The 26,321-nt window shown below is 54.7% G+C and overlaps 2 protein-coding genes across 2 annotated transcripts in view; both read left to right on the top strand.

Annotated features, from left to right (window-relative positions):
* Positions 1 to 17,017, top strand: part of jam3b (junctional adhesion molecule 3b) — a 31,036-nt gene extending 14,019 nt beyond the window's left edge. Inside the window, exons 2-9 of the mRNA XM_086160959.1 lie at positions 9,658 to 9,726; positions 9,815 to 9,928; positions 10,003 to 10,155; positions 10,679 to 10,881; positions 11,892 to 11,991; positions 12,076 to 12,205; positions 12,296 to 12,350; positions 13,355 to 17,017. Of these exons, the coding sequence (XP_086017085.1) occupies positions 9,658 to 9,726; positions 9,815 to 9,928; positions 10,003 to 10,155; positions 10,679 to 10,881; positions 11,892 to 11,991; positions 12,076 to 12,205; positions 12,296 to 12,350; positions 13,355 to 13,390 (860 nt within the window). The 3' untranslated portion in view covers positions 13,391 to 17,017. The remainder of the gene's footprint in view (positions 1 to 9,657; positions 9,727 to 9,814; positions 9,929 to 10,002; positions 10,156 to 10,678; positions 10,882 to 11,891; positions 11,992 to 12,075; positions 12,206 to 12,295; positions 12,351 to 13,354) is intronic.
* Positions 17,018 to 19,740: 2,723 nt separating this feature from the next.
* LOC147226744 (vacuolar protein sorting-associated protein 26B-like) lies at positions 19,741 to 26,297 on the top strand. Its single transcript, XM_086160269.1, has 6 exons — positions 19,741 to 20,033; positions 21,520 to 21,676; positions 21,820 to 21,984; positions 22,076 to 22,251; positions 22,340 to 22,482; positions 23,686 to 26,297. The coding sequence occupies exons 1-6, from the start codon at positions 19,811 to 19,813 to the stop codon at positions 23,842 to 23,844; spliced, it is 1,023 nt and encodes a 340-aa protein (XP_086016395.1). The 5' UTR covers positions 19,741 to 19,810; the 3' UTR covers positions 23,845 to 26,297.
* The last annotated feature ends 24 nt before the right edge of the window (positions 26,298 to 26,321 follow it).

Genomic DNA, 26,321 nt, shown 5'->3' with positions numbered 1-26,321 from the left:
AAAACAACTCGTCCATGGAAACCTGGAACAACAACTCTGTCACATGTTATTCATGTGGGAGAGTGAAGACAGAAGACGCCGGCCGGTGTTTAGAACGCTGCTGATGCGAGAGGCATCCCCTTCCTTTCGCTCTCAGATATAAAGCTTAGTGCAGTTTTGTTCTGAACACGTAGCAGCTCGTTGTTTTTCTGCAGACGGGAAATTAAAGCGCCGACTCCCAGGGAAGTGACAGGACGCCGACCAGACTTCACCGTTTCATTTCCGAACCCTGAAAGCGCTCGCTTCACCCGCAGCAGAACTTCACGGCGCCGGCATGTTCTTCACCACAGGCGCCTGTTAGCGCTAGACGGCCCTCGGTATCGTAGCTGTCAGAGTGATGGACGGCCTTCAAATATTTCTGTCGTTGTTGGGGGGGCGTAAGTAAAAAGAGAAAGAAGCCGTCAGTAAGCAGTGGCCTCCTCCACGAAGCGGCCGCCGACAGGCCATTGGAAAACGTGCGCGGCAGACAGACCCGTCTCCCAAATGTTGCGGCATGTGGAATAACATCCTCGAGCGAAGGTCCTCGCAACGTCTCCGGAGGAGTTACTTATAATGTGGAGAGAAAAGTCCGCGATCGTTTGCGATTTGTACGAAACTATGCGAACGTCAGAGGCGGGATGGTGACTCATGACTGGACGTACGGAAAGCGATGCGAGTAGACTGTCACTTTGGTCAGCCGCTTCACGAACCACCAGTCATCAGAGTAATCAGATGCTTCAAAATGACCGAGAGGAATAATCGCAATTGAACGAGCGATGTTTTTCAGAGTGGCGCCGGCTTGCCGTCGCCTCTATGTACGTGTTAAATCGCACGGGAAGGTAAACCAGCTCCTTTACCCGGATCCACGCCGGAAGCCAAGGTTTTACGTTGCGTCGGCGCATAAACCACATTTAGTCGTGACCTTTGTACGCTCTGGGAGAAAAGTGGAAGTTGTAACGCCGTGACATTCGCTGCCACACGAAAAAGCTGTGCCAAGAGTGAAGCCGGCGAGCGCCGTTGAACGCCGCCTCCACGGCGTCCCAGCTCCCGCTCTACCGTCCCTTCTGCACTCTCACGATATCATGAATAATAAGTGAAAATAAACAACTAATATCCCAGATCTTCTCGATGAAGCGAATCTGGTCCAAAGTGCTTTTTCAATTCAGCCCGGGTGAGATGAAGAGCAGCCTGTCGGGGTTTTGTTTTTGTTGATAAACTTTGTTTATCACAACTAGTTACTGAAACATGATGACATGGCACGGATGTCCGGCAGATCCGGTCTCTTTCTGTCCCATCGTTTGAAACCGGTTATTTTTCCAGCCATCGAGTTGGTTTGAATGCGGGCGACGCAAAATAAAGCCTTCAAGTGATACCAATAAACACATATCTCAGTATCACGACGTCTAACAACGCGGCGGCGTCCGCGTGCAGGAGAAAGATCTACGCCGATCCTCCTCAAGCCGGTGTCTGCGGTGGAGCGACGATGGGTCGTCCGTGACCTCCTCGGCCTTAAGTTGCCGGCCGGGTTGCGGAGAGCCAGAAAGCGCGGCGTGGAAGGCGGGGTAGGAAAAGTTTCTTTTCCGCCGCTGCGGTCCAGTCCTGTGAGCTGGTCCTATTTGGCCGGAGGTGAGCGGGAGCAGCCCAGATGTAGACGCTAACGCTGACACGAAGTGACAGGTTCCCAGGCACTCGGTGACACCGTCGCCCTCCCTGCTCTTCTCATTGGCTCAGGCCCGGCTCTTTGACCCCGTTGAGATCACAGGGCTCGCCGTCAGTAAGGCGAGAGTCGCCCCGGCCTCGCCGGGCTCCCTGACGCTGTATGTTAATGTGGAATAAATGAATACACAAAGAGGCCCCGTGGGGAAAAACCGCCCCGCATTTGAATACACCTGCAAAAGATAGGAGGCGCTCGAGTCGCCCGCCGGCGCCCAAGTGCAACTTTTAGTCAGCGAGGATGAGTCCAGAGCGGGAGGTGAACCAAAAGGTTCACCGAGCGTCCCGGATTTAAAAGCCGCAGAACGAACACGTGCGCGGCCTCGGGCGGAGAGCTGCCGGTAGAAGCACGCGGGAGGATCCGTGTCCGTTAGCGATCGTCCAAGCGCTCTTCCTTGCCACGCCGCTTATTTGAGACGATTTCACGCTGACCTCGGAGCGCCCGCTCAGCCACGTCTTACTCCGCACGTGAATATTCGGCGGCCGCCCGTCGTGCAGGACAGGCCTTCGTGACCCTTGACTGACCGCTGAAACCCGTGGACGCGCCTCGCCGTTACGCCGCCGTGCACGAAGAAGACCAAAATGGTCAAGGCCGCTGTGCTGTCTGTGGAAACGTGCCGTAGTTAGCAAACTATGAGTTTAGTCCAGGACTCCACCCCTGATCAGCGTGTGATACATTTATATGTCGGTTTAATATAGATGCATATTTTACACATGCTAGATCTGGTTCAGTGCACGGCGCTGGCACGCCGCTCCGTCCAAACACTATGACATTTGCTCGGCAGCTGAAGGAACACCTGATGTATGTTGGTCGTGTCCTTGTTTTCAACTCTCCGCGGGGCTTTTCCGCCGCTTCTTGACAGGGTTTTCCTTTTCTCCGGCGAAGAGAAGAGCTCTGGGCGTTTCCAGGAACCGATTCCACCCGCCGACTGCGGTCTCATGCGCTTTCGGTCTGAACACAGGGAACAACATGACGCGCCGTGGAATTCTGTTCGGCCGAAGGAGAAAATCAGCGTGACAGGCGCCGATCCGACCGCCGGCAGGATTCACAGGTTGTGCGAATGCGTCGGGACCTCAAAGCCCGCGAGGGCTTAAAAACGAAACCTAGCTGCGGTCCAAATTAAAAGACCTGTTTTTCTCGCTCGCCACGGTTTCCCCTCCGTCCCTGAGGTCTGAGCGCCATCCTTCTCCTGCCTTCATCTTATTCTTCTCCTGGACAAACGGCACCGGCCCGGAAAATGAGAGCCGCGAGCTGTTCAACCTGAGCGGCTCCTGGTTTGGACATGAAAACTCAAAACAGGATACGCCTGGATTTTCTGAAATGACGTTTGCCGGAGTTTTTGACTTTCTTAACTGAAGGGCCGAGGTTTGCCGTGGAACCGTCGAAGTGTATTTCACCGGAGCCGCGAGAGACTTATTTCCCACTCGAACCGTTGCTGCCCGCTCAGTGGAACATCTGATGTCGTTCACGCCGCCGCCTCGGCTCGCGGACGCCGTCGGACGACCTCGGCCTCTCCCACGCCTGGTCGTGTTACTGTTTTTTTCCTGGAAGAAGAGAAGCCCCATGGGCGACCAAGGCAGGCGGGGCTCTGGTCCGACCCTCTCCTCGGGGGAGCCAAGATAAACGGCAAATAAGGCAGGATACGAATCCCGTCACTATGGAAATGTCACCGTCATCGCTATGGGAACCGGAGCGAGTGAGCGCACTTTGTCTAGGATGAGGCTGTAATTGCCTCCGAAAGTATCTGGCGGTGATATGCGGCGCTCTGATGAATTAATTTGCCCTGCGTTGTGTCCCAGCTGACATCCTAGACTTTATCAAATGGAAATTAGCATCTCCGGGGGGGACGACGACATGAGAGCGCTTCAGCAATACCTGGAAAAATGCAACTTTTTCTCCGGCTTCCTGCCACGGCGCCATATCACCACCGACGGTTCGAGACAGGGACGCACCCGTACGTGCACGTTGTCTGTTGGTCGTCTATCCGTTCCGAATTTGAAGCGCATCGGGTACAGAAACATGTAAACATTGTGTTCTGTATCTTGTTCTAAGTGATGGAGACGTGGCCGTGTTAAGTTCTCCGTGTGTTTTATCTTGTTATTTTGTCTTCTTTCCCTTCCCGTCCGTCCCGGCCGGGTCAAAGTCTGCTCGAGGCCCACGTTCACCTTTAGCGCACCGCGACGATAAACTCAGCCGTCATGTTTGCTGAACTAAACTCTGTGAAATTCAGCCGCTTGTTTGACGGCGAAGACATTTACCTGAAAATATGTGCGGCCTTTGAGCTCGGCCGCAGTTCAGAAGAATCGCAGAACATCTCGGGACAGATCGGGTCCGGCAATCGGAGGCTTTCAAAGTTTGTTCCCGGCAGCCACGTGTTTCTCCTCCTCCGGCACCACAGACGAGTTAGAAATGCGAGACCCGTAAACCATCGGCACGTAGTTTGGGTATCTTTCTCCTGTTTTGCCGCAAAAAGATGAGATGTTCGCCACGACGCCGGCACCGGTAACTTCCGTAGCCTTCCGAGAGGTTCACGCCATGTTTTTGCAAAAAGGAAAGAAAAAAACCTGCGGCGGTTTTGCCGAGCGGTGTCTCCAGGTGGTGGATGCGGCCGCGCCGTCCTCCTGGCTTCTGCAGGTCTCTGACGCTGGAGAAGAGACAGCTTTTACATTGCAAATGACCTGTTTGTTTGCTCGCTCGGGGTTTTTCTCCGTAACTTAGTTTAGCTCATTTATTCGGGGGTTTGGGGAAAGAGCAAGCAGCGCAGAGTGACATGTTTCACTCTGGCTTTCTCGGCGTGTTTTCACTCCTCGGCCGTATTGTTCTGGGTCTGCGCTTTGCCTGTTTACCTGCGTTTAAATCGGGAACGTGGTATGAATAAATATCAGGGGTATGTAGGCCATGTTATTCATGTAACATTAGCCGTGACATGCGCTGAATGTGGAATGTGTATGTTATGCTCTCGTTTCCACGCACCCGACCTGGAGTGCTCGAGCTTGTTTTACCTCACTCCTGAAAAGGTGGTAAAAATCACTCCTTCTCCCTGCAGTAAATCAAGTAGGCGTTTTTATAAACTGTAAAAAAAAAATACATATATATATATCATTTGGAGGCCGCGGCCTTGGAGATGAGTGGTTGATACGACAGGCCGGTCCAGGAAAACCAGGGGCACGGATGCAGCGACCTGCCACTCCAGCAGGATGATATTTTTCTGCGCGCTTGAAAAATCACCTTCAGGTTTTGGCGGTATGAGCGGCTGATTTTGCGTGAGGCCAGACCGCACGCCCTGCAGCACCTCAGAGCGGCACGAGGTTGAAAGCGGCAAAAGCGTGTGCGTACTTTGATGCGTTTCCGCCGCGAGGGCGTGGGAATCGTCTCCACAGGAAGGAGGCGGAGACGCGACGTTCCCTGTGGAACCAGGAGCATCGCTGGGTTGCTTAATTGAACCTTTCTATTTACGATCCGGGCCTCACCTCTCCGGATTCGCCGAGCGGCGCCACAGGAAACGAGATCGGTTTCCCGTGGGACGGCTGCGGAAATAAGGCGGGATTCATTACAAGAATACTTGGTTCTTATTCTGTGATGTAAAACATCGGGGGTTATGAGGGCATCGACCCGAGATCACAGAGAAAAACCTTCACCCATGATAGAAGAGGCACGGGAGCTTAGAGGAAAGGCATTTTGATTGCCAGATCTCACACAGCTGTGTCCGACCGAGGACGAAAAACCCGCCTCGAAGAAAAGCGTCTCCTGGATGTAGGTCACGGAGCACCTGCGTGATGAAGAGCCTCACCGCGTTCATCACGTCACAGGTCATTGATCATTCCTGAACGTTGTGTCTTCGGCGCCCGCCGGCAGCGGACGGATACAGGAGGGGTCAGGAGAGGGCGCGTCGGCCCGCCCGCCAGGGAGGCGGGAACAGCTCACGTTACGCACACTCAGCACGTCGTGATCTTCCATGAAGCTCGCGTATTTTACTGACCAGTCCACGGCTTTTGGGGGCAATTAGAAACCGCCCGAGGGTGGAGCGCCAAGATGTCCGTCATCGCAACCCGGGCGGGAAAGAGGCTCGTACTGATCACCTGCTACCTTAAGATGGCATTAAGACCAGCAAAACTCGTCAGTGCCGGAGACAGGCTGGAGACGGGCTGGTGATGGGCTGGAGATGGGCTGAGCAGAGCAGGAGATGGGTAGGAGCTGCCCAGCTCTCCTGAAGAAGAACCGCTTCGTCATGGAAACCAGCAGCAAGAGATGAGGTCCCTCCAGAGCAGGCCGAGCTGCTCCTCGGGTTCTTACGGTCCTGGACGTGGAGCTCCTCGGGGTTGGCTCTGCCTTCAGCGGAGACTCTGAAGGCCTCCGCCGTGCCCCCTCTATGGACGCTGCCAGAGAACTCCTAAAGGTCACGACTTCAAGCTTATTGGCGCGATGGATTCATATTAAAGCGATGTTTGATGGTCGCCCCTCTCAGATCGCTTCAAAACATTTGACTGGCTTTGAGATCCATTTAGACATGACATATTGCGGTGTAATGCATGCAGGCACGGCAGCTACGGTTTGAAATATTCCTCGCACGGAACACGGCTTGTGTTTGGATAGAAGTCATCCCCAACACCGAACGAAAGCCAGCCGGTGAGGAGGGAGCCTGGAAACCATCACGGCCGCGTGTGGAGAGCGGGATTTCTTGGTGTCGGTGCAACAATCGAAAAGGTCAAAGGAGGCTTAAACAGGCCGGAAAAGTGCGGACGGACGGGACGCTCAATGACGGACGAGCTTCTCCTCCCGCCCGCGGGTTCGGTGACCTCGGATTTCTGCGGCCGGTCTGCAGTCTATCGTGTGTTTGTGAGGTTCATTTGTTTTCCTGGACAGCCGTTTCCACGACAGACCTCTGGAGCTTTTTATCTCCACGTGGAGCCCAGTTAGGCCCCTAATCTGTTCTAATACCCTTGGAATTAAGGCGAGGAGCGTCCCGGCTCCCGCGGCCCTCCAGGACCCGAGGCTGAGAAAAACCCTGCGATTCACGCAAAGTTGGAGAACTAAATTCATCGCTCGGAATAATTTATCGTCCGCTTTGGTTTCTGTTTCAACATGTCCCGTCCTGATATTTTGGACTCTGGGCGCGCCTGGCCTAGTTAGAGGTGAGATGGAGTTACACGGTGCATGCGGTTCATCCGCAGCCGCCTCTCAGACATCAGCACTAACCCGTCTTTGTTAAAACACCGAAAAAACAATGGTTCCCACGGCCGACGATCCAAAATACCCTGATCTGGTGCCGCCGAACGATCGGGTCGTAACGCCAATGTTTCGATGACAATAGAAAGCATTCAGATTCTGAAAGGTTTCTCTTCCCGGCGGTTGAAGAGCAGGAGTCGTCGCCTCTCTCTAAAGATGCTTTCCTACCAGTCAGTGCAAGAGAAGCCTTTTCATTTTCGTCACAGCGTTGGCGCTGCACAGAGACATGCTGGAAGCCACAGCGTTCTTCTGTGTAGCCTTTGATTGTGTGTGTGTGTGTGTGTGTGTGTGTGTGTGTGTGTGTGTGTGTGTGTGTGTGCGCGTGCAGAAGTTCTAAGTGGGCGACAGGGTTTGACAGACTTGATGGTGTTTGGAAAAGGCGTGCGTATATTCCTGCTTTTGTAGCTACTTCCTCACTCCCTCCTTTGTGGAACATTTTAGCTGGAAACACTGAACTTCCTGAGGTTTTCCGGGACATTTTTTATTCATTGCAAACTTTATTGAATTAAAGTAAAAGTGTCTGTATTTTAAAGTCTGTAGAGCAGCTCCCCCGAAGTTGTTAAATCAAACCAAATAAAATGGTGTCGAATGTTGCTTGGATTCTTGTAGGTCATGTAATGGATGCAGCTTCATGAAGCCTTTACACGTCCTGAGTCAGTTCATCCTTGGCCATGCAAACGTGTAAAGGCAATTTGGCATCGTGAGAAATCGGCAGGGCAGGAAATCCACGAGCCTTTTTCCGGGAAAGGATAAAAAAAAAAATACAGAACTAAACATTTTACGTGGAAACGACCGACGCGTCGAATGTTCAAATTGATGTGAAATCTGGTGCGCTTCCCCAAATGGACCGGTCCTGATCCCTCCTCCCCGGCGTGTCCGACATGTGACCGACCGCGTCGTTAAAAGCTCGGCGGTCCCTCTGGGAGCCTCCGACCGATGAGCTGGTGTCCGGTCGCTGCGCGCCGCTCGTACCGTCCGCTTAAAAACAAGCTGTCGCCTTGTCGTGATCTCCTGAAAGACGGCGGGCTAATCAGCTTAGCCCGTCTGCTGCAGCAGGTGACCCGGACACTTCTGCGAGGCCAGTTGGCGGTCGGCGGAGGTCAGGTTATCCCCGATAGAGCGGTTTTTCGGTGAACCCCGCGCCACGCCGCCTCCGACGCGTCACGAGCAGCGGACTCCTCCTGAACTGTGACGGCAGCGACTGGTTTCCCGCCCTGCCGGCGGGATCACGCGCCGGGGAAGGATAGTTGATTTATAGGGTGAGAGATTTTATTTGAGCAAGTGTCCTCGCGCAGCGCTGACGTCAAACCCGAGCAAAGCCCGGCGCCGTCTGACATACGACGTTTAACTTGGTTCAGCGACAGTGTTTTCCGGAAGACGATGAATTGTTTGGAGAAGAGGCCCGTCATTGCGTTTCATATCGGATCTTATTCCACACCTTCTCCACCCGGATGGTTTGTTCTCGACATAAGATTGACGGTCGCGTTCGCTCAGTTCCGAGCCCTGATGATCTTTTCGGACGGCGTGCGTCCAGAAGCGATCGGTTATTATTGTGTGCGTTCATTGTGGAAAATGACAATCCTGTGAGTTTTCCACTGCCGATCTGAACTTGTTGAGCTTGTTTCTCTTTCCCGATGGCGCTGCGATGCAGCTCCCGCCGCCGCGGACCATCACGTCAAACCGACCGTACTTCCCTTTTTGTTATTTCCTTTCGTTTTACCGCCCTACCAAGGAGTGCCCGTTCAACGGCCAGCCTGACGATGTGGCCCGTGCAGGAGGATTTAGACACTTTGTCTTTGAATGCGGCGTCCCGGTGACGGGCAGCCCCCGCGGTCTCACATCACATCAGAATAATTAACAGAACCTTAACGCTAACCCCTGTTTCTAAAAATATGTGCCGCACCATAATAACCCAAGTAACCTTGATGTTACCCGTCATGCCAAAAAGGGCGTGGGTTTTTTTCCAGACTATATCTGAAGCCCGCCAGATCCAGACGTCTCCCCGCGGGTCACGGTTCAGGTTAAACACGTTCTCCCAGCGCGGGTTTTTGCGCCAGCGACCCCGAGCCTGGGAGAAAAGTCCTCGCTCCGGATCTCCGGAGGTGAGCCGTGCAGACCTGCTGCCGGCTAATGGCTGTCAGGGTGATTCAGCAGTGTCCCCCTCCCAGGGCCCGACCCTCCCCGGGCCGCATACCAGTACGGGCTTTTTGTGGGTGTTTTTTCTCGGTCGGTCCCACGTGGGCAGCAGCATCAGGCTCTGGAGGGGCGGGAGAGGGAGGACGACGAGGGAGGAGGGCTCAGCAGACAGTTGAACCACTGGCATGGTGAGCTTGCCCTGAAAAGGGCACATGCCTCCATGCGCAATTATGCACTGTGCATAGAAACAGCTCCCCCACCCTCAACACACACACACACACACACACACATACGCACACACACACAATGGTTCAACCAACACAACTAAAAATGGAAGGTGGACAGTGACAAAAAGCAGACCAGAGAGCCACCATGTTGAGATCCTCCCAGTGATGTCGAGGTGATATTTTCGTTTCTCCGGCAGAGAGCGCGGAGCCAGCGAGCGGAGCGTCCCTCGGGTTCGGGTTCAAACGAGCACAGCGTGTCAGCGGACGTCGTGCGGCTCGGCGCAAGCGGCACGAGATAATGAGAGTATCGCTGAACCTTCTCCTCTGGTTTTCCAGGCTACTTCAGCGTGTCCGGCGTGGAGCTGAGAACCAACAACGAGTCGCCGTGGACAGACGAGTTTGACAGTAAGAGACGGCGACCCGCCGGCCCCCGGAACATGAACCTGTTTGAGCCCACTTCCTGTCCTGAGCTCTCACTCCTCTCTCTCCACAGGGATTGAGTTATCGTGTTTGATTAACTCCATTTCCACACACAATCCTAGGATTGAGTGGAAGAAGATCAGCAACGGGGGTCCGAGTTACGTGTACTACGACAGGAGGGTGTCAGGTAAAGGCGGTGGAGCGGAGCGTTGGCGAGGCCACGAGATGGACGGCGGTGTGAGAGTGTGTTTGTGTTCGCAGGCGATTTGGAGAACAGAGCGGTATTCAAGGAACCCGCCACGTTGCTGATAACCAACGCCACGCGATCGGACACGGCCAAGTACCGGTGCGAGGTCACGGCCGCCGAAGACGAGAAGTCCTTCGACGAGATTTTGATCGACCTGGTCGTGAGAGGTACGGCCGTGAGTGCGCGCGAGCTCGGCGGCAGCTCGCCTGACGGGGCCGCGTGACCACGTGGCGGCGAATCGGACGCAGAACCGGGCCGTCGTCGTGGCCTCGGCACAGAGACCCGGCTGCGCGATTCGCACTTGGGACGCCGTAAAACGACACCGCGTTGTAGGTCGGACCCGCCCTTTGGCATACGTGCGTGGATGTGTTGTGCGCGGGCCAGACCTCCCCAGCTGCAAAGGCGTGTTCCGGGCTATAAGGGGAAACTTCTGAAACTGCATCTGCCCTGAGTTGCAGTGCTAAAGAAAGCCAGCGCTGCATGTTTTGGTGGCATTTTTTGGCACGAGACAAAAATCACATACCCTTCCAATCTGAGCCATTGGAACATTGTTGTTTGCTAGTTTGTTTGTTTGTTTTTGAACGCATCACTTCAGTTGAAGCCCGGGAGCATCTCGGGCGAAGCCAGTTGCCCGGGTGCATGCGGACCTCGGGCTTTGTGACCGTGGTCGTGCGCTTTGTGTCTCTCCAGTGAAGCCGGTGGTCCCGAAATGCAGCGTCCCCAAATCGGTGCCGTTCGGGAAGTCGGCCGAGCTGAGCTGCGTGGAGGAGGAGGGCTTCCCGAAGTCTCAGTACCAGTGGTTCAAGAACCGGGAGGAAATTCCGGACGACCCCAAGACCAGCCCCAAGTTCTTCAATTCCTCGTACACGCTCAACGCAGAAACAGGAACTCTGGTTAGTGTGTGCGGGAGCGTCTCTGGACGAGAACGTGTCGGAGCAGCCAGGGTGGCCCGACGCCCGGCGGCGGGGCAGATATTTTGGGGTGACAGTTGATGGTGTGAGAGAGCTGGAGCCATGAGGGGAATCCGCTGCCCTCGTCTGCACATTCCTCACTCCGCCCTTACTTTTGAGCGGCTCCGCCTGCCGCCGGCCTCCACCCGGCTCCCGTGATACACCGCCGGCCCCTGTGATGCACCGCCGGCCCCCGTGATGCACCGCCCGGCCCCCGTGATGCACCACCCGGCCGGCGTGCGCCTGAAACACCGCAGGAGCTTCCGCCTCTTCAACTCTTCCTCTTAGGTCATTGGCTTCTGGCGGGGAGGCAAACACCTCCTGACTGGTGGGGATGCAAATTAGTTTGTGTTCCATTATTCAGGAGGAGCCTCCCACTTGGCCGTTTAAAGTTTTGGCAGAATGTAACCTCCGGCTGTAATAGCATTTTATTTATCAGTAAAACACAACACTCCCTCCCGCTCCTAATGAACAGATCTGATTCTAAAAGTCTGGCAGATGAAACGCGGCACCGCGGCCCGAAGATTCCCCGGCACCGCGCCGGAGTTCTGGTGTAAGGCTGTTATCGTGTCAAAAATAGACGGGCCGAAATGTCCCTCACGGGTGACACCGACCCTCGCTTTACGAGACGATGGAGAGATCCCGTCTCAAAACCGAGCTCCTTCCAAAAGGCCTGCCGGAAACGTAAAGCGGACGCCGGCGTCTCCCTTTTAACTCTCCGGCACGTTTCAGGCCGAGAAAGTTTCCCTTCATCTTCTCGGAGCCGCGTCGTCTTTTAAAAAGGTGCGCGTCAGCGAGGACCGCGGTTTGTCCGAGCCGAACCCTTCACAATCATGTTTCTTTGGTGGCAAAGCGTGAAGCCGGCGCTCCTCATCGGCAGCCGCCACGATCCGAAATCACAGGAAACGCTTCTCAAAGTGCTGACGGCTTCTCTTGTGCCTCCGGTGACACAGAAGTTCATCGGCGTGCGGAAAGAGGACGGCGGCGAATACTACTGCCGGGCGAAGAACGACGCGGGATACGCCGAGTGTGCGCCGCAGAAGATGGAAGTCTGTACGTGTGCGTTTGGAAACCGCATCGCCGTCCGGACTCCGACTCGGAGTCGCCGCTCACTCGTGCTCTTCCGGTGTTCCGCAGACGACATTGACGTGGTGGGGATCATCCTGGGCGTGGTGGTGGTGGTCGTGGTGCTCCTGTGTATCACCGTGGGCATCTGCTGCGCTTACAAACGGGGATACTTCGCCAGCCAGAAGCAGACGGGGAACAAGTAAGTCCCGCAGCCGTCCGTCGCGCAGAAAGCGGCAGATGTTCACCTTCGCCGCTCGGCCGCCGACCTGCCTCTCTGCTGCCGTTGCAGTTACAAAGTGCCGGCCAAAGGAGATGGAGTGGACTACGTCAGGACGGAGGACGAGGTGCGTAGACTCGGCGCTAAGGTTTGAGAAGGACGTCTCCTCATTTGAATGAAATGAAAGACTGGTTTGAATTGAGTCCTGGGCCATGTTGACCTGAAGGAAGGCCTGTGAGTCCACCGGCAGTCAGCGGGGTCTGGCTCCGCCCCCTGCCCAGGTTAGCTGGGTCTGGCTCCGCCCCCTGTCCAGGTCAGCTGGGTTTGGCCCCACCCCCGGCCAGGGTCAGCTAGGTTTGGCCCCGCCCCCGGCCAGGGTCAGCTAGGTTTGGCCCCGCCCCCGGCCAGGGTCAGCTAGGTTTGGCTCCGCCCCCCAGCCAGGGTCAGCTAAGTCTGGCTCTGCCCCCCCACCCAGGTCAGCTAGGTTTGGCCCCGCCCCCGGCCAGGGTCAGCTAGGTTTGGCCCCGCCCCCGGCCAGCGTAGATGCTGAGTCCATATCTCCAGAGCTGCAGCACGTTCTCGCTCCTATTTGTGGGCAGGTATGAGCGTGATCTGCTCAGCATGCGCTGGAGGAGGTGCAGCACAAAGCGCACGCCGTCCGTAGAAGCAGAGCGAACAGAGGGAAGCTCAGGTCGAGGCTCAATGTGGAGCCGGTCAGACAGCTTGTGACCGGAGACGTTCCTCACGCTCCTCACGCTCCTCACGTTCACCGCTCGGCTGGGCGGACGACCCGGCCGATCTGTTGAAATGATGATTGGACGACAGCTATCGGCGGCCCCGTGAGCCCCGTGAGCCCCGTGAGCCCCGCTCAGCGGTCCGGCGCTACGTTCAGGATTGGAGGCCTCCGTCCGGCATACCGTCGGCGCTCTGTTAGTTTTGAAAAGCTGAAGGAAACTGGCACGTTGGTGTGATGTTTGGCCGCATTTCTGATTTACGGGTGTGTTTTGACAGGAGCTTTCGGAGAGACGAGGCACCGTGAGAAACGCTCGGCGCCGCCGGCGAATCCACGGCCTCGTCTTCGAGCGTCTCTCCGGACGCCGGCTCACTCTGACCTCCGCCGTGTCTCCGCAGGGTGACTTCCGACACAAGTCGTCTTTTGTGATCTGAACGGCGCGAGGCTGAAGGCGGGCGACGTGCCCGAGGCGGAAGACCCGACACGGGACGGCTCCTCGCCGTGGGAGCGCGGCGCCGCCGCCGTTCATGCTCGAAGCTCTCGGCATGACCGAAATCCAACTATCCAAGTTTGCCAAAGGTGACAGCAGTATGTAGAGACGTCACGCGTCGGCCGGAAATACACCCGTCAAATTGGATCACCGACAACCGAATTAGATTCCCAAATTGGTACTTGACAAGGATTGCATGTGTTTTTATTTGGTGTTTTGTTTTGCGTGTCCGGTGGAGCCTCCTCCGCCCGGCCGGAGCCACCGCCCAGACCTCCCGCTTCACCTTTTGTCATTTGTATAACATTTCTTTTCTACTGTTGAAATTTGTCAGACTATTTTTGATGGAATATATTTTAAAATGCCTATAGATAAAGGTTTACTTTTTTAAATATTTGTAAGATACTAACTTCTTTTTTTTAATTATTGCGATCATGATTTGTTTGTGGGTAAGATGTTACTTTTAACCACTTTGCATTGACCTGTCAGCATTTCTACCGTTGCATCGGGGAGAGCCGGACCGACGGAACAAGACTTGTATTATCGTACCGAGATGCGGTCGGCGGTCGGCGGCGTGGCGTCTTTGGTGAGCTCTCCTCCGCTGGGATTGGCCGCTTTCTCTCGTCACTCGTCCTCCTGCCGTTTGTAGATAGTCTTAGTCAGAGGCTTGAAGAGTGCCAGTCAAATGCTGTGAAACACTGTACAAACCAGTGCTGCGTTTTCTTGATTTTAAGTGTCCTTCTATGCTTGCTGTTGATCTTGTGTATATATTGAGTCGCTGTCCTGTGAACGCTCGCCATCCTGGTGACGAGCGCCTCGGGGTCCTGCGCACGGGGGGGCGGAGACACGTGGGAACGCCCGCCGTGACGCTTTTCCCTTTTTCTTTCTTTCACTCGGCCGGCTCGGCCTCCGAGCAGGAAGCACGAAGGACCGCCTGACGGACCACGACCGCTCAGAAATGCACTAAATCTGCCGCCGCCTCTCACGGCACTGACGTATCTGACCCTGCTGATGTCCAGTCTGTTTACAAACTGTTTTCTCGTTTATTGTGCAAATTAGAGAGTAGACCTCATCTAACGTTTCGAATATTTAGTAGGGACTAAATATTGTAGCTGGAAAAAAAGCGTTTTGTTTTGTTTGGTTTGTCCCTCTGGGTTCGGCCAGAGGCCGGTCCGGAGGGTCAGCCTGTCACTCGTTGTATATAGAGCCTTTCCTTTTTCCTTTTCTCCTCCTCGATTGTGTAAAATTGTGAAAACAGAACCGGGAACGTCACGTTCGGGCCGAAGCTCGGCTTCCTTGAGGAGCGAACACGGTAGCGTCCGGTCGGGTCGTCGATGAGCGAGTTGAGCGAGCGCCGGGACTTTGGACTTGTGTCCGTTTCAGGCAGGCATTCGGGACAAGCAGCTGACCGCCGCGCTCCTGTTATTTATGGCTCCGTCTCATCGGAGAACCTTCAACCGCTCAAACAAATGAGCCTCGGCCGCCGCATACCGGCACGCCGGCCATCTAACGCGCCCGCCCGTTTGGGGAAAAATACCCGTCGGGTTTCAGTCCCGGCACAGGCGGGGCTCGGCCTTCTCCGACCGGACCCGTTCCATTTGGAAGAACCCGGAGGAGACTTGGGCTCTCCGGGCTGGTTCGGTCCGGACCCAGAGATCGGAGCGCGGCGGGCCGAGGAGTCGCTTCATTCCTCTCGAGTGCCTTCTGCCGTGGAAACGCAGCCCTCTGTCCCGCGTGAACGTCGGCGCCCGGCTATCGGAGCTTTCATGCCGTACATTCATTCGAGCCGCGAGCGCGGCGTTTGAGAGGAACGATGTCCCAGCCTCGCCGGCAGACCTGCAGATCTGTAAATAGTGTTTTCATGGATTTGAAGACGTAGACATAGGAATATATTAGTGCCTCGGTATGGTGGGAAGTATTTTTGGTAAACACACATAGCACGATTGCGCGAAAGAAACGGCGTCCACTCCCAGAGCGCGGTCCCCAGCGCCATCCGCGGTCGGCGAACACGCTTTGCCCAGGACCGAGCCGTCGGCCCGCCGGCGGTGATTAGAGAGGGATTACATTTGCAGCGCCGCGGCTTCCAGAGACAGAGTTGGTTGTTTGAGGGCGAAGCTTAAAGCCAGCCGGCGTCCCGTCTTCACCGAGGGGGCGCCGTCCGTTCGGCCAGGAGGGCGGCTTCTCCGGACCTACGTGTCCACCGAGGAGGCGCCGCCTTCGCCTCGCAAGGAGGACCGACCGCTCCTCTGGCCCACGTGTCCACCGGGGCCTGCGGGGGGGCTTTGTTCGTTCTGGACCCACTCGTCATTAATAAAGCTCACTTCTAACATTTGACACCACCTTTGTTGTCCTTTTACTGGTGTGTGTGCGTGTGTGTGTGTGTGTGTGTGCGTTTGTGTGCTCGTGTGCATCCACTCCAGCCCAGCTGGTAAATTCCCAGCGCCTCCCGATCCTCCTCGACGGCTCCCGACAATCCGATTGCGAATGAAGGTCCATCAAGTTTCCCACCGACAGCATCTTTGCTGATCTAAAGCCCGAATCTATTATTGGGAGTTAAGCCATTTCTACTTTCTGCTCCCGAGAACAGCTTTCTTGTTGTTCTGCGCCGACTGTGCCAACTGGCAGCAAGTTGTGGGATAAAGAGCATTACAATCAATGAGCTCAGCGGGGATAATATATTGTAGTTTTGCTGCGCGGCCAACAGACACGGGAAATCAATCGCGGCGCGGCTCACCTATTTTGTTCCGCACGAGATGGAAAAGCACGTTTGTGACCGAACCCGATGAATCCACTCAGATTATGGTTTCAGAAGACCGAGGCTAAACGGGTGGGCGGGGTCGTGGCTGAGCGGACCTCCGTACGCGTGCACGTTCATGAGAAAACAAGTGAGCTTTAACCTCCATTCTCATGCGCTTATATGTTGAAATGTATATAAACCGATGGATGGAAATGTCAAACCGAAGAATCGCGTGTCGGGAGGAAAACGATTGTGTTTCCAAGGCGCTCCTGTAGCCGCTCGGTGTGTCACCGCATGTCTTTCTGTTGCTCTGCGACATGGATTCTCTCGTTATGGGACTTCACACATCCAGAAGCCCTTCTTCTTCTTCTCTGGATCCTCCTCTCTCACACCAACCACCTTCGTATCCTCTCTCACGACGTCCACGGATCTTCTCCTTGGTCTTCCTCGAGACCTCCCGTCTGCCCGGCAGCTCCGAGTCCAACACATCCGGAAACCCGAAAGGGATCAAATTCATCAGATGTCTTGTGATGCAGAAGATGGGCTTTGGTGAAGAAGGTCTGGGTCGTGGACTGTTCATCCACGAGCCGACGCTCCCGGTCGGGCCGAGGTCGGTCCGGGCGCCGCTGCTTCGCCGCTCGGACTTCTTGACTCGCTCGGCGGGTTCCGTTGTTTATTCCACCAAAATGGAATAAAAGCCCTTCTTTTCGAGTAGTTACCGTCTAATGCAGTGGTCTCCGACCTTTTTATCACTGCGGACCGGTCAACGCTTGACAGTTTTACTGTGCACCGGGGATGGGATGCACGCACGGCACACGTAGATTGTTTATATTGCAACTATAATAATAAAGGTTTATTTCCCCTTGGAAAAGAAACTTTCCGTCTGACGTCTGTTTTTTTCTCATTTTGCTCGCTCTTGGGTTACATTTCTGGCGCTCAAGTGACCGAGATGTACCCGAGAGATTCCAGTTGTTTTTTTTTTATTTTTATTGTGCAGCCCGAGACCAATTGATCCCATTGATCCCAACTGACCCCACGGGCCGCAGCGCGGTACCGGTCCGCGGTCTAATGTATTCGCCACATTCAAACGCCTGCTCCTCTGATGGCAGACGAGCCTCCGGGACACGTCAACATGACACTGGGCTTAAGCTGTCAGCGATGTCCGATTTATCTCCCTCATGTGGAAATAGACCTCGCGTATACATCGCGTTCCCTCGGCTTCGAGGCGTGTCGACACCGAGGCCCAGACGGAGGCCGGGGCGCGGAGCCGCGTGAGAGGCCGCGCAGACGGGAGGAAAACCAAAGCCGACAGGAGGATGGAGCCCATTTACCAAATACCGCGGCCGGACGTGACGGCCCGTATGTTTGTCCGGCGCAAACCGAGGGGTGCAGCTGCACCCGCCGCACCCGGCCGAGCAGAAATACTGTTATCAGTCGCCTCGGGACAGCTGGGAGGAATCCGCTCTCCAAACTTGAGAAGTGGTTGTGGAATTCCTCCTGCGCGGCCCTCAGGAGGCCCGGCCCCCCCGCCGTGGAGCAGCTTGTTGTCAGATGACAGTGTCACGTCTCACTTTGCGCTAAAAATAATGGGATTTCATTATTAACATGGGATCCTAAAACATTCCTCACATCAGGTTTACCGCACTCTTGTTAGCGAAGGCCAAACCTATTGGATGGAAACGCGTGCTGGCACAGAAGAAGCTTTACAGAGCGGTCATCTGGCCCATACCACATTTATACTTTATAATATCTGTCCCGGTGGCGTGTGGGCGAAAAGGCCGTCCGGGGGCAAAGCTGCTTTACGCCATCGAAAGGCAGGTTTGCTTTGAATGTGCGTCTCATTTCATCTCCGTCCGCGGCTCCATAAGTCCGAGGTCAAACCGCTCTGGGACGTGAAGAACACTGGACTCACACGGGACAACATGGAAACGCGCACAAACCGAAAAGAGCGACGTGGGAGGACCGACGGGACGCTCCTGGTGAGTTCACGGCTCAACACTGACATCTAGCGGCGGGAGTGTGTTACTACAACACCCTGGAACGGCGGGCGGCGTCAGTAGGAGCGACAGCGCCCCCTTCTGGCCAGAGGTGGACTCACACCCGCTCCATCGAGAGCTACATCAAATCTGCGGTAAAACCAAGTCGTGATATTATCCAAGCCTTCTTTAAACTTGGCCAGTGGGAATTCCTAAGGTTATACCTTCGCAAAACTGAATACTATTTCTGTTATTTTTGATGTGACTGACAGAGGAGCCGGACTGAGACGGTCGGGTCATGGACCGAGGAGGGATCGTCAATATATCGGTTGACGGATCCACCTTCTGGAAGCAGAACTGCCAGGCAGGAGGTCTCAAGGAAGACCCAAGAGAAGATGGATGGACGTCGTGGGAGAGGATATGAAGTCGGATGGTGTGAGAGAGGAGGATCCAGAGAAAACGGTTAGATTGGGTGGGAGGACAAATAAAGTTGTTCTGATTCTGATTCTGACAATGGAGAAGGTGGATTGGCTGCGGTGAGCCCTGAAGGGAAGAACCGAAGAAGAACCGATCGCATCATCTGACGAACACCCTTCGGACAATGAGCCACTTCGCTATTAGGGGCGATCAAAGATAGACCATAAATGTACAAATCCGTCGCATCCGTGCTTCTCTCGTCGTTTCATCGATGCTTCTTCAAACTTGGCATGAGAAAGTTGTTCAAAACAACCTCGGTGTTGCGCAGGGATGAAAATAAAGGGCAAAGTGAGAAGAGGTCCTGTAGTTTTTCAGATGGTCAGGGCAGCAGGCGGTCACGTTTCGTCGGCACTTTGACTTGTCGACGATCACGAAGCCGGAATGCCCGCAGCCGGAAGACGAAGCGCCGCCTGTTGGACTGCGTTCCGGGCACGGAGAAGCCGAAGCTCCGGCGCAGCGCGGCCGTTCATGAGGCGGCGTGTTTGCTGTGCTGGCCGTTGTAAGCATTTCAAAACGTGCGATTTCAAGTCACAAAAAGGAAACAGGAAACGGGGGAGGGGGTCAAAAAAAAAAAGAAAAGACATTGCATTACAGTCATTTAGCAGACACTTTTATCCAAAGTGACAACAAAAATTGAAACTCAATATCGGAAGATCCAAAGTTTTTTGTTTTTTTTAATGTCTCTGAACAGTTTTATTTACATTACACTATTCTGTTGTAATGCTGGATAGCAAGATTATATGAATTACATAAATATCAACACAGTTTGTTTTTTTCTTTTTGTGTACAAATTTGGATATAACTAAGAATCATAGGGGGAAAAAACTTAAAATGGATACAGTTGTCGTAAACCGAAGATCCAAAGTACCAGTAGTCATTATTCAGAAGTCACCAGTCTACCAAATAGCCATCTCAAGCCCATATAAATACATACATTTATTTCTTCGTTTATTTGGGGGGTTGAGGGGTGTAAGTGCGATTAATGGGGTGGTGCTTGGTGGAGAGGAAGACAACAACAATAACAACAACAACTACCAAAAAGTCTTTCGACGCTTCTTCCGGCTTCGCCTCACATGACCGGCCGCGCATGCGCAGTGTCCCGGTAGTAGCAAGGCGGCGGAGGCTCGCGTCGCAGCGACCCGCAGCGCCCCGCAGCGCCCCGCACAGACCCGCAGCCATGAGCTTCTTCGGCTTCGGCCAGAGCGCCGACATCGACGTGCTTCTCAACGACGCGCAGAGCAGAAAGAAAGCCGAGCACAAGAGCGAAGACGGACGGAAGGACAAGTACTTCCTCTTCTACGACGGCGAGACGGTGGCCGGGAAGGTGTCCGTGACGCTGAAGCACCCCGGCAAGCGGCTGGAGCACAGCGGCATCAAGATCGAGTTCATCGGACAGATCGGTGAGCGGGAGGCGGGGAGAGACGCGGGACTCTTGGCGGGCCGTGCGGGGGAAGGCGACGCCGCCATCACCGACCGTGACGGGCTCGTGACGGGCGGAAGTGCGGCTAGCCGGTCAGCTGACACGGCCGCCATTGGCTAGCTGCTCCGTGACCTTTGACCCCGGCACCAAATCAACACGCTGTCCGCAGAGACGGGAATCTGTCCATCTCTCTCTATGTCTGTCTATCTGTTTATCACTGTTTATCTATCCATCTATCTATCTATCTATCTATCTATCTATCTATTCGGTAGGCTAGCTAAGAAGCTAACTTGCTATCCATCTATCTATCTATCTGTCTGTCTGTCTGTCTGTCTCTGTTTGTTTCAATCTATCTGTCTATCTCTGTTTGTTTATCTATCTATCTATCTATCTATCTATCTATCTATTATATCATCATATTTTATCATATATGTATTGTCTTTAGATATATATGTATGTATATATGCAGATCTACACATATACACATACAGATGTCTATCTATCTATCTATCTATCTATCTGTCTGTCTGTCTGTCTCTCAGTTTGTTTGTTTATTTATCTCCATGTCTGTCTATTTATCTATCTATCTCTCACTCTTGTTGTTTGTCTGTCTATCCATCTGTCTCTCTCTAAGTCTGTCTATCTATCTCTCACTCTGTTTGTTTGTTTGTCTGTCTTTTAGCCATCCTCTCATCGTGCACGCACTCTGAGCTCGGGATGCGGTGACAAACAATGTGCCACAATGCGCTCGTGGCCACGTGTTGCGGTCACATATGGTGAGCGATGCGTTCGGGTGCCTCGGACGAGCGAACGCTCGCGTGCGAAAGTACCAAGCGGAGACGTTTCCTGGCAGGTCCTGTCCAGGAGTGTGTCCTCGGGCCAGCAGAGGGGCCTTGTGCGGTTTTTAAAGAACTCGTCTCTTAAACTTCCAGAACGTGGCCGGTTTTTAAGCGTCGATCGTGGAGAAGAGAAGACGATGCTTACCCGACCGAAACCCCCTCCGAGATTAATGTGTTTTAAATGAGTCCATGGACACGTTGGCCAGATGTGCGATGAGACGGTGACCGTCCGTCCGTCTGACTGTGTTTGCGGCCCGTCCGGGTGGATGGATAGATGATGGGGAACGTTTACGTTGCGATGGTTGTCGTGTTGTCCAAACATGTCATTCCAGAATGTGAAGCAGGGCTGGGGGATCCTGCGGCGCCTCATAGATGATGTTATCTTCAAACCAAAGGTGCACCTCGGTGCTGCGTTCAAGGTCACGAGGGGCCGGGCCGTCCCTTCCCGCCGGGCCCGCGGCCCGGCATCGAGCCGGCGAAGTGCTTTATTCGTCCGGTGGCCGCGCTCGGCCAGGGACGCTGCAGCTTTCTGCGGCGGGATCAGATCCTGACCCCGCGGACATTCTGATGTTCTGCACGCGCCCTGGGGATGCAGGTGCAGCTGTCTGAGCCCTTGGTCTTTTCCAGAGCTGTACTACGACAGAGGAAACCACCACGAGTTCGTGTCCCTTGTGAAAGACTTGGCCCGGCCGGGGGAACTCACGCAGTCGCAGACCTTCGACTTTGAGTTCACGCACGTGGAGAAACCCTACGAGTCCTACACGGGCCAGAACGTCAAGTTACGGTGAGCCGCCGAGCGACGGGCGAAGCGCATCTTGCCCGGCACGCAGCTTCTGGACGCTTTGGACTCCGGGAGTCTGCATGTTTCTGGGGAGACGAGCCGTCGGCGGCTAAATGAGCGCGTGGCTTGTTCTTTGTCCCTTCCAGGTACTTCTTGAGGGCCACGGTAAGCCGCAGACTCAATGACATCTGCAAAGAGCTGGACATCGTGGTCCACACCCTGAGCACCTACCCGGACATCAACTCCTCCATCAAGATGGAAGTGGGGATCGAGGACTGTCTGCACATAGAGTTTGAGTACAATAAGTCCAAGTACGGTTCCGTCCGTCCGTGCGGAAGATGCCGCAGATCCGAGCCGCGCCTTTGGCCGTGACCTTTGCGCCCGTCCTGCCGTCCTTCGCAGGTATCACTTAAAGGACGTCATCGTGGGCAAGATTTACTTCCTGCTGGTGAGGATTAAAATCAAACACATGGAGATCGACATCATCAAGCGGGAGACGACCGGCACGGGGCCCAACGTCTACCACGAGAACGACACCATGGCCAAGTACGAGATCATGGACGGGGCGCCGGTCAGAGGTCAGATCGCCGGACGGATCGCCGCCGTCGGCTCTGCGCGACGGAGCGGCTTTTGCGCTAAATCTGCGTCCGGCCTCTGACGTTGCAGGAGAGTCCATCCCCATCAGGCTGTTTCTCGCAGGCTACGAGATGACGCCCACCATGAGGGACATCAACAAGAAGTTCTCCGTGCGGTACTACCTCAACCTGGTACTCATCGACGAGGAGGAGCGGCGCTACTTCAAACAGCAGGTACGAGGGAGGCTTTCTGGGCGTGCGCCTTCATGCGCCCGCCTCGCTGTGAGGAACCCAACCCGACACGCCTGATCCTCTTGGAGGAAACCATGTTTACTGCTTCTTCCTCGGGCCGGGAGGAGAAGAGGGGAGGGAACCGAAGCGATGGCGGTAGGACTCCTGGATGTCGCGGGAGGAATCCTGCAGGGTGAACCTTCGGCGGAAGATCACGGCCGTGGTTTCTGATGGTTGTCCTGAATGCCGGGACAGCAGGGGTTGTAGAAATGTCAGATGAGAGGCAGCTCCACCTCAGGCTCTGCTTTCGGCGCTCGGTGCTTAAAGTGTCCTTCCCTTATTTGTTCAGAGACGTTTCAGCAAAGTGTGACACCATGCTGGAATTTAAATGTAGGACCAGGAACGTCCATAACCTGAAGAGCCGCTGTAACGACTCCCCCAGAACACAAGGGGGCGCAGTAGGTCTTTGGCTCTAGCCAGTGCCGGTCCATAGCTTCACCGCCTGCCAGGGGAAACCTGGATGAACGGCCCTTGAATTGGGTTGAGATAGTGATTTCAGACGAGGTCAAACACCGTGAGGTCTTTGCTACGTCTGCAAACTCTGTTTCTTCAGTCCAATTCTTTTCGCCGGTGTCAAACAGAGGCTTTAAAAGCGTCATGTCTTGTGCTGAGAATAGAAAAGATCCAGGTGAAAGTGAATCAGACAACCCACATCAGATCCCGCCTGTGACCCCAGTAATTCTCTAAGTAGCATTGCATAAGGACGCCGTGGGGTCGCCGGGGCCGCCAGGGCCACTGAGGTATTTTGAGAAGCCGCTGCAGAAGAGGGGCGCTCTCCGCGAGAGGGAGCGTCCACTCACTCTCTCAAATCTAAAGGAGGCTTTCACGGAAAAAACTTTGAAGCGCCCGTAGATGTTGGGTGCCGTGCGCTAGCGGAGCCTTCCGGAAGAAACTGGCTCCTCCGGATGCAGCTGCAGCGTGAGGCTAACGGGCGGCAGCTGTCTTGATGTCGGGGAGGGATTCTCTACCTTTTTTTTCTTTTTCAACATCTGTCATTCCCTTCCCGTCGGCCCGTCTGTCAGCGCCTGTCAGTTGCGTCTGTTGGCGCCTCCTCGCTCCCCTGCGGCAGTTTAACCTTCGCTTAGTGGCCGGCCTGCAGCGCCGCCACGACTCCCGTCATCTGCCTCCTGTCTGCTCTGCCCGCAGGAGATCACCCTGTGGAGGAAAGGCGACATCGTGAGAAAGAGCATGTCTCACCAAGCGGTCATCGCGTCCCAGCGCTTCGAAGGCTCCTCCAACCCGGAGAAGACGCCGGCCGAGGAGGAGGAAGAGGAGGAAGAGGAGGAGGAGGAGGAGGACAGTTAGAGGCGGAGGAGGTGTTTGAGCAGAGTCTGAATGTGGATATCATGTTTGCATCGAGAAAGAATGTGCTGCAGTGTTTTTCAAGAGGAGAGAGAGATAGAGTGTGTGTGTGTGTGTGTATGTGTGTGTGTCTTCATAACCTGGCAGGAAGCGTTGGTCAAGGGAACAAAAACAGAACAAAGAGCTGAGTGGACTTGCAGATGCCCGTGTGTGTTTGTTTTAAGCAGCCGGGTGGGTTTTCACACCCTCACACAAGTTACGGAGGAATTTTCATTTCATTTCAGTCCCACGAGCAACCGCCACTTTAAACATGCTCGGCTTCCATTTTCATTTGTCTCGGCTTTGTGGCACTTTTCACGTGGTCCCCTTTTTCTTAAAAACCAGCCCACGTATTGGTCGGCAGGCTCAGCCCGAGCCCGTGATACAACTGCTGCTTCCTTCCCCGCCGGGCCGTCCTCAGACGGGGTCGCGGGCCCACATTGGGACACCGAGTGGAGTCTTGTAATTGAATAGGCTCTAACGTTGCTATGAAATAGCGTGCACAGTGCAGCCTGTGTTGAAGGATATATGTGTGTGTGTTTGGATCCCGTGATCTTGGCCAGTATTGCAGTACTTGCAGTACCCTTCCGTAGATGCACTTAAAATGTCACGTTTGAGCAAAGTCCTGATTCACCTGTGTGTGTGTGTGTGTGTGTGTGTGTGTGTGTGTGTGTGTGTGTGTGTGTGTGTGTGTGTGTGTGTGTCTAACAACCCTTCATTTTAACTACTTACTCTGCTGGATGATTAAACGGCAAACTTGATTTCTACAATAGCCAATCAACTAGAAATATGCTTTTTTTTAATAATCTCACAGGACGCAGGGCGGGTGATTCTGCCTGCGTCTTCATCTCACGAAGAACTCCTGTTCTTCTGCTTGCGAGGAAATTCAAAGTCTTGCGTTTTAAAGGCTCTATATTAAACGTTGCGCTCATTTGTATTAAACAATGCTTGAAATATTTTCATACATTCCAAGGCTTGGAAAGAAACAAGCGTCGTCAAAGAGGATTTATTTTTTAACCCGGCACTCGGTAACCGCCGCTTTCTGGTGTTCGGTGGCCCTCGAGCCACCGGGCAGGTTCTCTTCCGCCACTCGGGTCCAAAGACCAGGGCGGTCCGTCATTCCAGCTGGAAGAATGGGGAGTTTGTGAACCTGTTCCCCGCCTGGGGTTTCCGGCCTAGAGGACGAGCGTCTTGGCCGTGAATAAGTCACGGCTCCGGGGCCACGTGATTCCCCATCTCCGCTCCGCCTGCCGACGCCCTGCTTTCCATGTTTGCACTATAGCGTTTCTCTGTCCGGCGCTGCTGTGGCCCCGGCCAGCAGAGTCCCCCTCCCCTTCCGCCCAGCATCGCTCCAAGTCCAGTGTAGGCCGGCCCCCCCGCCCCCCAAGAGTCCTGCTTTTGAGTCGTACGTTGGCGCCGGCAGCCAACGCCTGCTTGTTCGGCTCGCTTTGTGCCTCGGGATCGATTGCCAACACGTTTCTGTGCAGTGGCAGGGAAGGGGGTTCGCTGCCGCCCTCCTCCGTCAGCGGCACTTCAACCTCCTGGAGTCAGCTGGAGTACCAGGGTCACATAAAGACACATTTAAGGTTCTCCCCAGAGCAGCTCCAGAGCAGAAGTGCGGCATCGCTAGCATTAGCAGACATCAGCGACAGTTCATGGGGCCCGGATGATGGGATCGAAAGTGAGGTCCAGCTCCCCATGTGGCTTCAGCTGATTGGACCTCAAGCTTTGAAAGTTACCCTTCGTAAAGCTCCGTACATCTGCTAGCCTGAGGGAGCCCCAGCCGTCCCAGATGGCTGGAGGGTTTCCTGTGCAGTCTGATGGCTATTGAAGTTTGATGAAGGAATAACCCGGATTTATGAAAAGTGCGGTGGAAGGGCCCCTGAAAGCCAGCGGCTTCTTTCTCCACCGACTTCCTCTGTGCAGCTACCATCGCGCTGTGTCGCATCGAAGCTCGAGATGTCTTCACCCCCCCGCTGCCGGCCCGGAGGAATATTCCACCGCCTTGCTAAAAGCAACATGGGCGCCAGCGGCGGGCGGCCGAGGTGCAGAGGATCTGAGCGGAGCTGTGGGCTCCGTGGCTAACAGGGGGCCGCGGGGGCTCCTGGGACGGCCAGGGCCTCCTGGCCCTCAGTCCCCGCAGCCAGACCCCCTCCCCTGGCCCGGCTCGTCTGCCGGCCCTCCCGGCCCCGATAGCAGAGTTAGGATAGGACCGGCTCTCCCCGGTCGTGTGTGCAGGCTGCAGCGGAACAGCACCAGGCTGCAGCTGAAACCCCATGAAATGTATAAACGCACAATGTCAAGGCTACTTTTCTGTTTGGCAAAGTTCACCTCATTCTACCTTCCTTTCCACAAACCTTGATTTTACTTGTTTTATATTTCTCATTTTACTTTGAATTAAAAGGGAGTAACTCAAACCCAGCCTCTTTCTATTCCTTACA

This window comes from Fistularia commersonii, chromosome 15 (assembly GCF_037954325.1).
Source record: "Fistularia commersonii isolate RoL2024-O1a breed Wild chromosome 15, RoL_Fcom_v1.0, whole genome shotgun sequence".
NCBI classification, from domain to species: domain Eukaryota; kingdom Metazoa; phylum Chordata; class Actinopteri; order Syngnathiformes; family Fistulariidae; genus Fistularia; species Fistularia commersonii.
The sequence above is the reverse complement of the archived record's forward strand: the minus strand, read 5'-3'. Positions and strand labels throughout refer to the sequence as shown.